Below are 16,953 nucleotides of genomic sequence, written 5' to 3' on the forward strand. Positions count from 1 at the left end.
TACAGAGTGTTCTGGATCAATTAACTGCCTGCTTACCAAAAAAGCATATACAAACAAGTGAATAAAGATTCTTTCCAGGGCCACCAAACACAAGATTATTCCTCTAACAAAGAGTATAGACTGTGTGGGGAAATCTCGATCCTGGGAAGCACTGAGTGTGGAAAAATACTGGAGGGATACAATGGATAATAACTTTTACATTAGCTTCAATACCATACTGTGAACAATTATGTGTTTGGGTTGCTTAACAGTGTAGGAGTAGCACTGGGGAAGTTCTTCATTTAGCTTTGCTATGTCCATTCATGGGTGATGATGGTGATATTTCAATGTGTACATCAGACATGCTTACCAGTATATAACAATATTACACGTCACAAAGATAATCACAAAGTATACAAAATAACAACCAGAAAATATATTTTGCAGTGAAGCATTGAACAAGAGAGACTTGTGTAGCTTGAGAAACTGAGGGTTCCATGACAATTCTGAGGATAGCACATATTCATTATAGGAATTCTTGGCAAAGGCAGCTCCGTGTGTGTGACAGACACTGCAAATCAGCTTCACATTTGGAATGGTCCAGCTCCTCCACTTCCTCAGAACAACATTTCAAGAGATGGCTAACTATAGAGTTATTAACCTCACCAACTTCACTCAAATTTTTGAGAACATTGGACAGCTGAATCATGAGGAAATGGAAACTTCCGACTTCTGTGGGACATGCAGAAGTTCAGAGTTTACCCAGAAACAGAATTAAGAAACCAACAACATGTTGCTACTCTGTTCAAAACTAGCAACTGGCAAACTGAGTCCACAAATAAAATTTAAACAAGAGCAGTAAAAGACAGAGACCAGAAGTTTAAAAAGGGATAAAGCACATTGAGAGAAGAAAGAGATTCTTTTGGATTCCACAGGAGGAGAATGAGAAGATTTATTTCCTCTGCATTATTCAGAGAAAAGGTCAGATGTGCAAGTGGAATTGTGCCTTGCTTAGAGAAATTGAGCTGTAATCCCAGAAAATTAACCCTGGCAGAGGATGTATGTTAAGCAATTGGTAGGTGATGTGGAGACCAGAGTGTTGGATTTTGGTGCTGTTTAGATGGTCTGGGAAAAGCCCAAAGATGGCCTTGGGCCCCCGGGTTCGAAAGGACGAGAGGAAGCTTCGGATTTGTTCTCGGTCTCGGTGTTTATTAATTGCTTATCTAAAAGATTTTCTCTTGGCCTGACAGAGTTCTGCTCAGCAGTCAGCCATGGGCACACACACTGCAAGCCCCTGGGGCGGTCACCTATCTTTATACCCGGAGTTACGTATACAATATTTATCATTTTTCTCCAATACCCTCTATCCTTATTAACCAGTGTTCCCCTAGTAAGGTCCAATCCTGGAGTGCCAACTCCACCACAGAAGATGGAGGCCTAGAGGAAGAAGAAGAAGGAGAAGGGCACGCCCCAATACCTCCATCTTGCCTCTCTAGACCCCCCTGTACAGGGATCTTAAACCCTGTATCTCACACTCCAATTAACTTATCCCTTCACCATTCACCCCAGTGAAATCCTCCCGTCCTCATACTGATATCATCTCCCATGTGGGATCAAAGTCCAGCCACCAGACATTTCTGGCAACATTCCAGGACTCCCGAGCCCCCCAGGGGCAGTCTGGTTCACCCTGCGCCCCAGTTCTGAGAGACTGAGATCCCACACCAGAGAACATGTGCACGTGATCACACTTCTACAAAAAGGCAGCTGACAGAGATCTATGCCAGTAAGAAATGAGTGCATGCTGATGCTCATCCAATTCAGAAATCTTAGAACACCACAGTGGGACACAGGCAGCTCCACAGGAATGGGGAGAATATGCAGTGGAGAGAAGCTGACCCTGCTGTGACAAGAGAACTTAATCAGAGTCTGATGAACCAGACTCTTCAACTGACACAGAGACAGGACAGATCAGCACGTGAAAATAAAATTAAATAAACCAAACTGTAAGTGGTGCATGAAGGCTTCTGATATCTGGGCACACACAGAACTAACTGCAGCATAGTCTGTCACCAGATAATTCATGAACTCAGTGTGAATGCTTTTCTAAAGTGAACAATTTTGTTTCAGTAACAGATCTTGGTTCCATTTCAATGACATCTTATGGCTGCCATAGCCAGCAGCCTATTAGCCAACTATTTCATTCCACTGCTCTCTTCCAGCTTTAGAATGTATAAATTTTAACATAAAAGGATTATTTTTGTCTGCAAAAGGTGGTTTTTTTGTCTTTACTGTCTGTATAATGGATACTGAAGACAACTGTGCTTTTTCTGCTCAGAAAATTACCTAGTTCTGATCTGCTAACCTTAGGAACATTCCCTAGAAGTAGATATTTATTAGTAATGATCCTCAAGCACATTGGTTTTGTCTTACAGCAAATACCTTGATTAGTAAAGATCAAATTATTTTTCAAAATTATCTAGGAAAAAAATGCTGAGAAAGACTAACAAGTAATTTAAAAATAATTTACTGACTATGCAACAGGCATCCACAAGCCCCAGACACCTGCTGACTATCAGAAACCTTCCCTTTAAAGAAAATAATCTACTAACTTTTCCCTTGGCCTCCATTTTCTAAAATTACTCTCAAGTTTTGGTATCTAACTGTGAAAAGGAATTATTTTCAGAAAATGCTTAATTTTCTGTTATTTGAAAGTAGAATTCTCAGATTCAGCAATTCTGAAAATTCAGACCTTTAGATATGTAGATTTAAGAATTTATGCAAAAATAACTATAAAAGTTTTGCTCCTTTTCCTGGATTGAAATGACCAAACCAGTGGTTTATATCTTTCTGAACCCAAAATAAACACAACAATCTCCACAATAAACCTCCGTGAATTACCCTACTTGGCAGCTCCATCTTGGACTTTTATAAGGTATCACATTCTTGGAGTCACTGAAAATTATTTGGAATTAAAACATTTCATTTGCTTTAAGTAGAAATACTTTTTCCAAGATGGGGAAACTCTCAATGGACAATAATGTAATTTCTAACTACATAATATGGATTTGAAAAATCATCATTAATCCATCCCAGTCTAAGAACTTTTTTGAAGTTGGAACACTTTGAAGAGCTACTACTCAAAGCTGTGATGTGATTAACTGAGCCTGGAGGAACACCTCACCCATTTCAGCTAATTTTGATGACTTCAGCAGTGGTACAATTTAACCTATTTCATCTTCATTGAAACACAACTGGAGCACTCAGAAAATGAATTAACAGCAATCACCAACCAATATGCACATATTTCTCCATATTAGTGCACAGAAACATGTCTCCCTCAGTTGTTTTAAGAGCATTTTAATGGTAACACACATGAATACTCTGTTGGAATTTGAAGGGATCTTGATAAATTGAAGAAATGGGAAAAAAGAAACACCAAAAATTAAAGTTCCACCCTATTAAGAGAGATGTCAAACACAGAAGAAACCATACTGGCCAGGAAGCAAAATGACACTGAGGATCTTGGGATGAGGAAAAGGTCTCACAGGTCACACAAGTATGTCATTTGCCACTAGAAATGAAAAAAAAAAAAGAAAAGAAAACAAAAAACCACGCAAGTTTCTTTTTCAGATGTGTGAACAGGAATGCCATATATAAGATGCAGGAGGTGATTACTCAGTTTATTTGGTGCACCTGAATCTTCAGACAGATAACTACTTCCTGCTTTAGGGACCCCCCTTCAAAAAAGAAAAAGAAGATAAATATAATCTGGAGTGTGTCCTAGGAAGGCAATAAGAAAGCTGACGTGATCTGGGAGGGGATACAGAAAGAATGGGCTAGTTAAACGTAGGAAAGAAAAAAAGTTGCTTTGCTTTGTTTGTTTTTATCATATAAGAGAAGGGGGGAGGGCTCAGCACCTGATATACAAGTGATAAGAACAGCAGTAAATTATCCTTCATGACAGCCTGAAGAGCAGTAAGAAAGAAGCAGCCAGGTTAATAGCAAAGAAAATCCAAGTTAAATTTTAGTAAAGCCCTTTCTAAATCTACTCAACTCCTTTGGAAGTTTTTAAACACAATTGTTGGCAAGGAGCTAGGTATATTTAATGCCATATTAGTGCCATGGCTTACACTTGAGCTTTCAAATCCTTTCTACTTCTGCTTTTGGATTATTCTGACACTCAATGCCCTGCCTTGCAAGTGCTCCAATAAATTTCAAAGTAAAAAAATTACTGTCTCTAGGAAAGCAAGTAAGAAAGGCAAATAGGAGCACAAACATGAGTGATGTGAAGAGATTCTCACTGAATAATCTGGTAAATTAGTCACAAAAATCAATGTGCCTTTCCTGTCTGATCATATTACTTGTGCATAGCAGTTAAAGAATCTTTACATCCCTAACAGATCTGACAGGCTAAGAACTCTGCATCTGTCTCACTTCACCAGTTACTCCAAATAAAGTCAGAATAACTGTGTTTTCAAGGAGTTTTGCTGTATTGTCACACCTTGTCACAGACGTATTTTATGAAACATCCTTTTGTTAGGATTTTTTCTCCTGAGAAGCTGAGAGGCCTCAGAAATGAAATGTAAAAAATAATTAGCTGCTGCTGCTGTGGAATGCAACAGCTGCATCTTTGATTTGTCTCATGTGGTTGTTTTTAATTAATGGCCAATCACAGTCCAGCTGTCTCAGACTCTCTGGTCAGTCACAAGATTTTATTTCCATTCCTTTCTATTCCTTGCTAGCCTTCTGATTAAATCCTTTCTTCTATTCTTTAGTGTAGTTTAGTATATCATTTTCCTTTAATATAATATATATAATAAAGTAATAAATCAGCCTTCTGAAACATGGACTGTATCAGATTCTCATCTCTTCCCTGGTCCCTGTGAACACAACCACATGACCTCAGGTGAGAGCAGTGAGCAGGGCTGGTGCTTTCTCAGCAGAGCAGCCCGCTGCCTCTGCCACCAGCCCTTGGGTGCAGTGTGCATGGACTGACTGGCACCTGAGAACAGCTCCCAGACATCAGCACCCCAGCACGAACCTGGCGTGTCGGATGGAGGCGATGGCACTGCTGAACTCGCTGTCGATGCTCCTGCAGTTGTAGAACTCCTCGTAGGCTGGCCTGGAGGAGCCCTGGTACTCGATGCGGCTGATGCGGCAGATGCCCACGATCAGGATGATCAGCATCAGCACGAAGGCCACGCACAGCGCCCCGATGATGATGTACAGCGAGTGACGAGGCATGTTGGTCAGGCTCTCTGCCATATGCCCAGACTTCCACTGCAGATCTGCCAGTAAGAAATAAAAGGTTACCATTAATTAATAATTTGTATCCGTCCTGCTGAATAGAACTACTTTAAGATATGAATTTTCAATAGCTAAGACTTTTGAAACGATGGAGATAGGTAATTTGAACTTTCCCAGGCTCTGTTACCAATACACCACCAGGCCTGACATGCTACAAATTTGAATAGCACTATGCTGAACCTTCACCCACTTTTTTCTGTTGATTTTTAAGGTCATATAGGAACACCTATCTAGTTAGATCTCCTGTGTCACCCAAGGAACAGAAAATCAAGTTATTCTTGCATTATGCTATTTTTATATTACAGGCTCTCTAAAGGCAGGCAGGTTTTATGCAAAAGCTTCTAGGAAACAACCAGTTCTCCTGTGCAGTTTGTTCCAATAGTGAAGCCTTCCACTAAAATGTGTTATTTAAGATGTACTAAACACACTTAGTTTGTAATTTGAAACACAGACTTTCTTATGCCTATCTCCACCAAACTGCAGAGACTTCAGCATTTCAAGGACAAAAAGGACACATCATAAGGTCCTACAGTAAGGAGCCCATTGTAGTCTTTTTCCAAGCATAATTTCCCTGAGAGTCTCAAAGCAGACCTTAAAATAAAGCCAATCTGGAAGAGACTTCTTGTATTTATGTATTCCAGATCTTCTATATAAATATTCCTGATCCCCAAACTATATCTATGCCAAACAGATTTTCTATCAATTGCCTATGTCCTCAGATCTGTTTCTCTCTAGCATGGATCAGAATATTTCTAATTAACCTGTACTTCCCTCCAGGGTTCATTTTTGGCAGCCTATGGTCTCATATTATTTCAAAACAGGAACAGACTTGAATCATCCTGACTCCAGAAATGTAGCACTCTGCAAAAGTTATTTCTAGCAGGTGCCTGTTCCTTTTTCAAATGTACTTCTGCTTTGCCCTGATTTAGAATCTCCCTTTCCTCAAGCACAAACAGGCTGGGAGCAGGGCTTCCAAGCACGTGCTTTGGGAGGTTAAGATATTCTCAGAAGCCACCACTCAAAGATGCTGATGATGGCAGATAATTCAAGCACCTGAGTTGAAATCTCCAGTTCAGCAGCAGTGGATAAAATCTCAATCTACAGCAGAAATACAGGGAGTGTACAAGGACAGGAAAAGAAAAGAAATCTGTTTTAGAGGCAGGTGGTGAGAAAGGCCAAAGCTGTAACATGTGGGATTCAGCAGGGCAGAGTTTGGAGAAATGGCTGCTCTTTGTCACAATAGTGAAAGTTGTCCTGGAGCACCTCCCAGCTCAGGGGTGCTCAGACTTTGTCCACATGGGAGCTGAGTTTAAGGACTGGCTGTTCATTTCTCTTATCTTCTTCAGAGGTCAGTAAAGTTTTGATCAGCCTGAATCATTCAGTGATTTAATGTTTCTAAAGCACTGTAACTGCAGTTTGCCCAGTCAGGATATGAGGGAGGGAATACAGCTGTGCTCTGTGCAGTTTGGGATGGGCTTCTATTTCTGTTCTGCAGCACATCTGTCACACACAGTGGTTTCTGTCAGGCTGTCAGACTAGGCTGAATTCAGATCTAATGTCTGCAGATATATGGCAAGACATTTCTGATTTAGATTCCACGTCTTCCATTTCTGGATGACAAAGATGAAAAAAATTTCTTCCCTTTTTCCTCACCGTATCAAAATATAGAGATTAATATCTTGTACTCCAGAGATTAGAAATAGCATATGACAGCTCAAAATCACAGCATTTTGAGTTGTTATATTAAAGTTCATAAAATTAATTAGGAATAAGATTTCAATGCACACAATGGTCTGTACTAGAAATTCTTCATAACGTCAGTTTTCAAGTAACCACATCATTTGGCATACTTCAGTAACTACATTAATAATTACAAATGTGGCAAAGGTAAGGATATTAACAAATAACCAGCAGGCATTAGAGAATTCATAGGAGACATTTGTAAGCATTTTAACAGTGAATGCTCCATTAACTTTTTAGGCAAATGCATTTCATTTTGAAATAAAGAATATCCTCTTTATAATTAGGACCAATTTAATCCTATTTAATTGGAATTGCTAATACTGGTAAGGATCATAAGATGATATTAAAAAATATCACAATTCATCCAGGCAAGGTACATCTTATCTAGTTTGTTGAATATACAGCACTTGGAAATTAAAAAGAACAGTCTGACAAGAAGATAACCTTGAAATCCTGTTAAAGTAGTCACTTCAAGCAGCTAAACCAGCTGGTGAAAAAACTATAAATAGGGTGGTTCTACAAAAAAGATTAAGTAGCAATAGCCTCCTTCATGGTCAGTAACAGAAAATCTCAAAGGATAAAATGTGATTTATTTAGTCAAATGCCACTCAAACACCAACTTCTTGATAAGTCTGCCTTTGTGTCTTTTTCTAGCATTCAGAGGGATGGTCCAATACAAAGTCAGTATGCAGTGTTTAAATTTAATTTCCATCACATTACTACCGTTATGTACAAACTGCTGAAATATAATAAATATGGCAAAGAGAACTGTAAAGATGAACAGAAGCACATTTGCAAATAGATTCAAACTTTAGAGCTCAAAGAATTCCACTGCACCATTGTCTCAAGTCCCCATTGTCATTGTCTCCAGTGAGTTCACAAGTGCTGCACCTGTTTATAAAAGAGCTGGATATGGCCTATCTAGATATGATTAGAATTAAGTTCCCATCGGCTTGTTAAATCACAGCTCATTCACAGTGAGCACAAAGATCTTCACGTGGCTATTTCATACATTCTGCCTCTCCTGGACTCTCCACTGTGCCATAAGGATTCCCTTACAGTGAAGTTTCTCTCTAAAATGAGAAAGAAGCCCACACTGAAGCTGTTCCTTCCAGCGGAACCTCTCTTAAGTCTTACTGAATGCTTTGGAAATATTTGGTCTTGGACTCCTTCTTCTATCTAACAAATTCGATGGAAATTAGCCTATGGCTGGAATAGTTATTCCTGAAAAAGTTATTAAATGCCTGCATACACAAATTACAGAACAATTACACCAGTTTCCTTAGGTAAGCAAGTTCCAAGTTGTTTTGCTGAGACATCACTAGAGCTGCAGGTGCTCAGAAGTCAATACAAGCCTGTTAGGAATGTGCTTATACTGCTATGGAACACACTTGATCCAAAGTGTGCAGGGAGGCTGTGAAGCATGAGCACAATTAAAATACAAACTGAGTGCCCAGCTCTGAGACAGCACCCCTCACAAACCAGTCTGACACATCTCAAAGCAGGGTGCCCGGAAAAAGAAGTTTTTAACTTTCACAACCACTTTTGAAATGCTATGGCCAAAAATAAAATTAATTTACCGTGATTTTGTTCATTTACTTAATGATTCAGAGTATTTGTGCTGATAGGTATTTAGAGATAAAGAAAAAGTTCCTTTAATATAACTTACAATTTTTAGAAATGCTTAGAGAACTCCAACACTTACGTATTTCACAGTTTGCACCGACCCATCCATGAGGACAATGGCAGGTGTAACCACCAGGCTGATCTATGCAAGTTCCAGCATGGTGACATGGGTTGCTGTCACAGTCATTTACATCAATTTCACAGTCTTCACCTTACATAGGGGAAAAAAACCAAAACCAAAATTATGTATGACAGGTGCCTGATGTAGCAGTACATCCTCAGTCATTTAACTTCTCTCTTGCTGCAAAACTCCTTATAGTGCAATACATCTCTATTCTCAGAACATCAAAAGGATTCCAAGAAGGAAGTATTATCCTTATTCAACCAGGGGAAAATAAAGCCTGAGGACTAAGGGACTTGACTAACCTCACAGAGACTCTGTCTCATTTCTCTAAATATAATTTCCATCCCAAGAAATGTGGTATAACAGACGATCATGGATATTCTGTTATGCTATGCAATAATGTAGATAATCAGTGCCTGAGAAACTGACAGGGTACAATGGAAAGCTAATTCTTTTCCAAAGAATGTCCTTTAACTAGAAGAGATCAAAAAGCACAATTTGACTTATAAACCAGCTATGAATGGGTTTGCCCATTACTCTAACATTGGATTTTACCTTACATGACTAACAGAACATCAGATTGTAAATTATCTTGACATCAGATATTTGGATTATGCCAATCACATCAGTCTAAGTACAAGGCCAAAAGATTGAATGAGTTTCTTACCAGTACTCTGAAAGTGTAAATTGATTCATAACAAGTACTTTAGGGCTTTCAGCAATTGCTTATTAAGATAATGGAATAAGAGGTTTCTTGAGCACACAGAAACTAAGGTCACTGTTAAAAGATTTTTAATTTTTAACAGTGTCCAATTAGTATATTGGGTTGCCTGGACATCTTCAAAATACTATTTTTAAAATGCAGTCTAGTCTCAAGTAGCAAGGTCATAAGCCATGTTAAATAGCTGTTAGCTTTGTGAAGTCACTTTAGTAACAGGCCTTTTTTGCTACAAAGTTTAAAGCAGATGTAAGTAATATGAAAAGTTTTTCATTGTCACTAGACTGCTCACAATACAGCAAAGCTCACATTAGTTCATTTCTTGAAGAGACACAGTCTTACTTGGTATTTGTCTTCCTCTAGACACAGTGAGCAATGACAGCTAGGTGTTCTGTGTAACACACAAACCACTTGCCTGCATATCCAGGTGCACAAATGCATGTAGCATTCAGACCTTCACTGTCACAAGTGCCACCATTCTGGCAGTTGATGTTAACACAAGGATCTTTGTATAATTCACAGTGCCTTCCTGAAAAGGAAAAATCAGTAATTGCCATTGACATGACTGATACTGGCAGCATGGAATCAGTACATGTGATAATTTGACTGCACCTGGATGAGTGTGCAGGCTCCACACATGTCATTCTGGGCTAATGATGCCATAGCAGTAAAGCCACATGGTTTATGCTGGCTAAACTTTTTACACACATGCCTCCTCTCTGCTTCCCACAGGCTGTGGGCTAGGAGAGACAGGGCAATTTCTGCTTAAAACTATTGAGTCTATGAAAAAACACGTAATGAAGCATAAACAGATCAGTTGTCTAAAATTCTTCAGTAACATGTCAACAATAATTGTCTCGATTAAGAATTTTATGTAATAACTTATTAAATAACATAGATAAGCATTCAAATGCCTCTCATTACTTGTTGCTGGAAATGAGGAATATTACTAAGGTAATAAAAAAAAATTCAAATGTATAGTTAAAAATGTATAACTGGATGGCTCTACCTCATGCCACTCTTTCATGCCCGTTGTAGGCCTTGTGAACCCAGCAGGTTTGCCCTGCAGAAGACAGTGCAAGCTGCACCTGGCATACAAAACATGTAACACAGCATATTCCCTCCTAGGGACCAGGAGATGGAATCTAATGCCAGTGCTGCATGCATTATTTCTTGGGGTCTACTGTTCAGATAAAACATATGGGGCCACTGAACTCCCCAAGTACTGTAATGATGGGAGCTCAGTGATCAGCAGAAGCAGCCTCCAGGACCAGGTGCCCCCTGCTTTCATTTCCAGCACGATGTGCTGTGCACACAGTGCTTGCAGCTCCACCAACAGGTCGGGTGAGAAGAGAAGATGAATATTATGGTGAACATTATGATTAAGTGCTGCTTATAATGTCATGAAAAGCTGAGGGTCATTTCCTCACCAGGCCTCTAAAATGATGAATTCTGCATCTATAGTTAAAGAGCAGTGCAATCACCAGTATGAAACACATATTTAGCCTCAAGCAGCTGTTAAGTGAGCGTTACTTATCAGCACAGATAAGGATTGATATGCTTAATGAGAAAATGCTACAGCAATGTTCCTTAAAACACAGTCATTCTGTTAGAATATTTATTTATTTATAATCCTAATAGCATATAAAATTACATTCAAAATGTCCTCAACGATTCAACACAGAATACACTAAAAAAGTATCACTTTAGCCTTCCCCACAACGACTTGTCACAGACCACTGATATGTGCTAATTTGTTTAGAGCCGAAATCTGTTGTGAGAGAAAAGATTTTGTATACCCAAACAAAAGCTATTCTCATCTATTTTATAAATTACTTCAAAAATGCCAAAGCTGGATTCCATTTGAACACAGATCTAAGAACAGCTGCAGTTAACATGGAACAGCAGCCACAGACCTACTACCCTCTCTGGCCTTTACAGTCCTCTAAATGAACAATGAAGATAAAGCTTTTATTTCTACTCCTTTGTGCTAATCTATTTCAAATACTAATATTTTATTATTATGTTTTAGCTCACTTCACTAGAGAAAATAAAAAGCAATTTGAAAGCTCTCTGTGTAAAGGCTCCAACAACAACTGATGAAAAAGTCTATTTAACAGTTATGGGCTTTTTTAAATCTCATCACTTTCTAACATATCATAAAAATAGCAGAAAAAACTACACCTGAGAAGAACAGAGAAAAATCCATTTGTGCCCAGACCAGGACATGCATTATTCACAGAGGAGCTAAATCTTAACTATTAATTTGAATAAAGATTAAGGGATCAGGATCAATACTGAAGTTTGTCTCTGTTAATTTTACATGAGGGATATATTTCTGCTCAGGATATGGTATCTCTGTAACAGAACCTGCCACAAAAACTTCAGAGAACACTTGCAAAGCCCAGCCTACCTTCGTATTCAGCAAGGCACACGCACTCGTAGCTGTTGACGAGGTCTCTGCAGGTGGCTCCGTTCTGGCAGGGTGCAGAGAGGCATTCATTGTATTCCTCCTCACAGTAAAGGCCATGGTAACCTAAATCACATGAAGGGGAAACAAAAATAGTTATGAAACACTTTGCAGTAAAAATTAACTACTAGGCGACTGTAGACTGTGGGCAGATGCTTGTTTATTTAAAAATACTGTGCAAACTGATATTTGTTAAGACACTGATTTTAAAGGCATCTGTTCCCCAGGTTAAAATTACCAAGAAAATATTGGAAGCACAGTATTCTGAGAGAATTCCTAGCTCCTGTGATAACCACAATGAAGTGTAAGGATGGAGGCTGGTGGCAGAGGTCAGAAGTAGCAATGTGAATACCCACACTTAGATTGTTAAATGAAATACAGGAATATTGACTATCTCCCAGCTCCTTTGGATCCTTGCATCAAAGCCACTGTTCATCAAAGAAGTGATAATTGTATAACAGTAGTTAGAATGATTACATGTTTTAGCATTAATGCTGTGCAGTGTCAAAGCACTGTAGAAGCATTAAGGTACTTTCATCTTTACAGTATTTCCAAGCTACAGGCAGGTACTATGGGCTGATTAAGTAAACATAGAAAGCAGAAGCAGAGAAAAGCTACATGGCCTGTTAACAGCCACAGAGTAAAGTGTACTGTGAGACAAGAAAGAAGGAGTTAATCCACATGAAAACAGCACCTTTTTTATTACTTAGTGCGCCACACAATCATTAGCCCTAACAGTAGTTGAAATTACAGATCTAGAGTAGTCTATGATATAATACCAGGCACTGGAACTGTGTTCATGTGCTTATAAAAGTTTGATTTCCTCATTAAACTTATAAGAAAATTAAATTAATGAACATACAATGAATAAATATGCAGTGGGCATGAATACAGGTGCCAGTAAAAAGGCCTAAAATATGAAGTGTAGATTCTTCAGTGTGATTTTACTTCTTAAAGTAATCTCTAGTTAGTAGCAAATGTCAGATATGAAAGGAGGGTATCTTTCATGAACACAGAACCAAAGAGAGGGGCATATTCTCTTAGTAAGTCGCAATCAATCTGTATTCAGCATCCTGGTCTAAATATTCCCCAAAATTCTCATAAAATAATAGAAAATAGGATAAATGCTGCCTTCAGACAATATTTGCATTTACCCTCTCCCTCCCTATTATGGATATAAAAACCAAAATTTTTTGAAGATACAACTGTTGGTACCAGTCAAGATATATAGACAATACCATCCATTATGATTCTCAAAAAATCCCCTTTTCATAGGAAATAGTTGGGCTAGTAAGGTATTAAGAAACATTTCAGAACCACTTTCTCCAAAGCTGCCAGCCAGGCAATAAAGAATTAATTATGCTAAATGTTATGGGTTTTCTTGCTAGCCTACAATGAAGTTTATCTAGTTTATGAGTATATGAAATATTCTTATCTAGTGAGATCTGTAGCCAACACATAAAAACCACCAAAATCAGATGGGAGAATCAGTAAGAAAAACAGATGGGAATTCCCAGTGTTTAACACCGATGTAATGAGATACTCTCAGAAAAATGTTTCCCACTTCTCACCTTTCCACGAGAACGAAGGGAATTTGTGACTAAATAGCTGTCTGCTTTCCAAAATCGATATGAACGATGGTATCACCTCCTCAGGCTGCAGCCTGCCCACGCTGCCAGACACTGCACACAGCCAGGGAAAGATGTTTCCTCTCTCCACGAGAGGGCAGGTCTCACCCACACACAATTTCACCCTCCCATCCTCACCCTGGGGCCAGCAGCCTCCTCCTGCTGGAACTGCTGGGATGGAGAACATTCCACTGTGGGACCACCTGAGGGAAAGGCTTGCTTCTCCTCAGGGAGATAAGAGCCACCTTGTCATTCCTAACGAGCATTTCTCCTCGTATTACTGCTTTTAAATTATACTGATACAAAAACCCTGTAGTACACTGAATTCGTACAGATATCTTCAAAAAGACTACATAAATAATTTATACATTTTTGTTGAAGAATTTAAATTGAAACAGGAGCATTTTTCATAAATAACTTCAGAGTAACGGATTCTAGTGTAGCTGCTTCCTCTCCTTCTAGCAGTGTTATGATTCTGCTGCTTTTTATGTTCCCAGCCAATGCCAAATGCAGCTCCTTGCATCTTTTGTGGTGTGCAATATTTCTGTGGATGTACTGAAAGAAAGAAAATATACCTACATTAACAACACTTCTCCAGCTATTGTGTCCTGAACAGGATAAAAAAAACCCACAGGAGGAATTGCAGCTTCAAAAAAGGGCAACTTTTCCAGGCCACATGAAATTGGAAAAATCCTTAGTAATAGAATCTTTATGAACTCAAGCAGAACCTGAAAATGAAGGTTCAATTCTGATGTGCTCTCTTCAGACGCTGAGGAACGGACAGGGAGTCTAAAAAATCCTAAAATAGAGATGTCCCTATGTAACCCCTTTTCCCTCTATGTGGCCATCCCACTGGTACTACCCACTGCTACTGGGCTTTACAAAAGCAGAAACAGATTTGTTGCCATTCTCCTCTTGATCCCCAAATTCTTCTTCCTCTTTCTTCAGCAACTGGAAGGCTGCCTCGAAGAGAGCAGGTTATTTTCCTGATAGAAATAAAATCTCATCACTTTCTAACATATCACAAAAACAGCAGAAAAAACTACATCTGAGAAGAACAGAGAAACTCCATTTGTGCCAAGGTATGGCCTTCAGTTACATGCTGAACTGCACTGTCTTTGTACATGGCTGTTAAAAACTGCAGAGGAGAAAATGGGAAAGGGAGCCCACAATCTGTGTCACACAGGCTGATGAGGAGAAGACATGGGGTTTGTCAAAGCCTTCAAGAGCAAAAGATACAGCAGAATAATTTCTCAAGAATGTCTGCACTATCAGGTTAACAAAAGAAAGGCAAAAGCTTACTCTTCCTTTAGGAATCAATAAAGAACAAAGCTGAAATCTTTTGAGCCATTTTAGACACGAACCCCTCAATAGTGACTCCCTGGGCTTATCCATACTTAACATTTCACCCAATCAAGGCAGCAGAACATAAATCCCATCTTTATGGGAAGGCCTGATTGGGGTACAATGCAGGGAACAGCATCAGTTCACACTTATGGCTGTCCACTACCACAGAGCTGCATGTTATATAGCCAGGAAATAAATGTGCTCACTTAAATCTGAGCTTATACAGCAATTAAATAAGGGAGAAGAATACTCCAGATGGCAGGAAGGTAGGAAGCCATGCTCACCAGCCATGGTCAGATTGCATGGAATGTTGTCTTAATGTAGAAGTGGAAACAAGATGAGGAAACAGAAGCAATAATGGGCTCGGAGACAGTCAGGAACTGGAATTAACTTGAAGTCACTTCTTCCAGAGCTCACATACCTACCCCAGTTACAAAATGTGGGAAGGGAAAAGACACAGAAAAGAAAAATTGCAACTGCTGCAAGAAAAATCTTGCTCTAGCCTCTGCAAAGGCACTAAAATTAACTTATGCTCCTAGAACTATCTATTAAGCTGCATGAGCAGTAAAATCAAGGGAACATACTCCATGGTACTACTTCTGAAGTTGCAGTCACTTTTTATACCCTGCAGCACTTTTTCTGAAACTCCTCTCTTTTCTTTTTCCCAAATGTTCTATATATGCCATCATATATATCTATATGGAGGACAGGTGTTAATGTCTGTACATGTGCTCTGCAGTTTCAAAATCTGTGCCTTTAAAAAACCCAAATCCAAAACCTTACTGTGATATTAAGCCATGCAATTTCTAGCTGTATTTCTCCACTTAGGACCAGACAAAACTAAAAATACTATATTAAAAATTTGCACTGGAAATTTATAATGGTGGCTGTATTAAACAATTGCAAATAAAGAGTAAAAAGGTTTATCAGGAGGAAGAAACTGGTTGGGGATCCAGAGACTAAATAAACATTCTACAGAAAGACACAAAGGGTTCCCACTAGTTTCACCAACCAGACTTTAGATAAGAAACCAGCAAAAGAGCACAGGAACTTTTATTAGAATTAGTTCTTTAATATGAGGTAAGAAGTAAAACATGAAACAACCTCTGTATTTAATGTAAAAACATTAAGTATTTCTTTGTTACCTGTAAAGGGTGAGGTGATAAGTGCTAATAATTAGGGTGTGTAAGCATAGAAATACAGATTTGAGGTAAGGTTTCATGTGCAATTGAAAAATCACACACACAGTACAAAGCAGGTATGGTTGCATAGGCTTGGGAGCTCCACAGAGCCCCTCAGCAGACATTTGAAGTATATTCAACTTGGAAATAACTTACACACTTTTCCTTCCACTCTGAAAATAGGAACATTCAAAATATTAGACTGCTTTGCAAGTTAGCTTATACAAATTAGCTTTCCTCTACAAGCTATTAGATGAACGCCCACAATGAAAACCAGCACACACACACAAAATTAGTAGCAAATGTCTGGTTGTTCATGTTCTGCAAATTGTGCAGCTATGCAAGTATAACCACTATCATTTATCATTCTTCAATCTGTACACTGGCCAAAGAAACAAGGAAGCCAAACTGCTACCAAGCAAGGAGACTTGCACAGACCTTGGACTAATTGGAACAATTTAAAATTCCTCTCTTGTTTAATTTTTGAGACAGAAGTACCACAGATGAAAATCCAAAATCCAACTGACACTGTAAAACAGTGCTTAAAGGAAGGACAGTGTTCAGGTCACACATATAAGCAAAACTCTTAGGCACTTTGTTTCTGTATTAGAAAATTATATCCTCTGTCAAATACTTAAAAAAAAAAAAAGACTACAGCATCCTAGAGCTGAACACAAAATTTAAGTGACAGATTCCAAACTTCATAAAACTGTTTTTCAGACTCATCAGATAATCAATACAGAAGAGAATTCTAAAATGTCATTTAACAGCCTTTCCATTAAAATACCTCAAAAAAATTACAGGTAGGAATTCAGGGATATGTCTGAAAG

The 16,953-nt window shown here is 38.7% G+C and overlaps 1 protein-coding gene across 1 annotated transcript in view; it reads right to left on the reverse strand.

Moving 5' to 3' along the window:
- DNER (delta/notch like EGF repeat containing) overlaps window positions 1–16,953 on the reverse strand; it is a 108,979-nt gene that overhangs the window by 2,353 nt on the left and 89,673 nt on the right. Inside the window, exons 9-12 of the mRNA XM_054282939.1 lie at window positions 11,911–12,033; window positions 9,913–10,026; window positions 8,735–8,866; window positions 5,021–5,267 (exon numbers count right to left, since the gene is read on the reverse strand). Coding sequence (XP_054138914.1) covers window positions 5,021–5,267; window positions 8,735–8,866; window positions 9,913–10,026; window positions 11,911–12,033 — 616 coding nt within the window. The remainder of the gene's footprint in view (window positions 1–5,020; window positions 5,268–8,734; window positions 8,867–9,912; window positions 10,027–11,910; window positions 12,034–16,953) is intronic.

This window comes from Melozone crissalis, unplaced genomic scaffold (assembly GCF_028551555.1).
Source record: "Melozone crissalis strain CALT ecotype California unplaced genomic scaffold, PUWL_Pcris_2 ptg000034l_1, whole genome shotgun sequence".
Classification (NCBI taxonomy): Eukaryota; Metazoa; Chordata; class Aves; order Passeriformes; family Passerellidae; genus Melozone; species Melozone crissalis.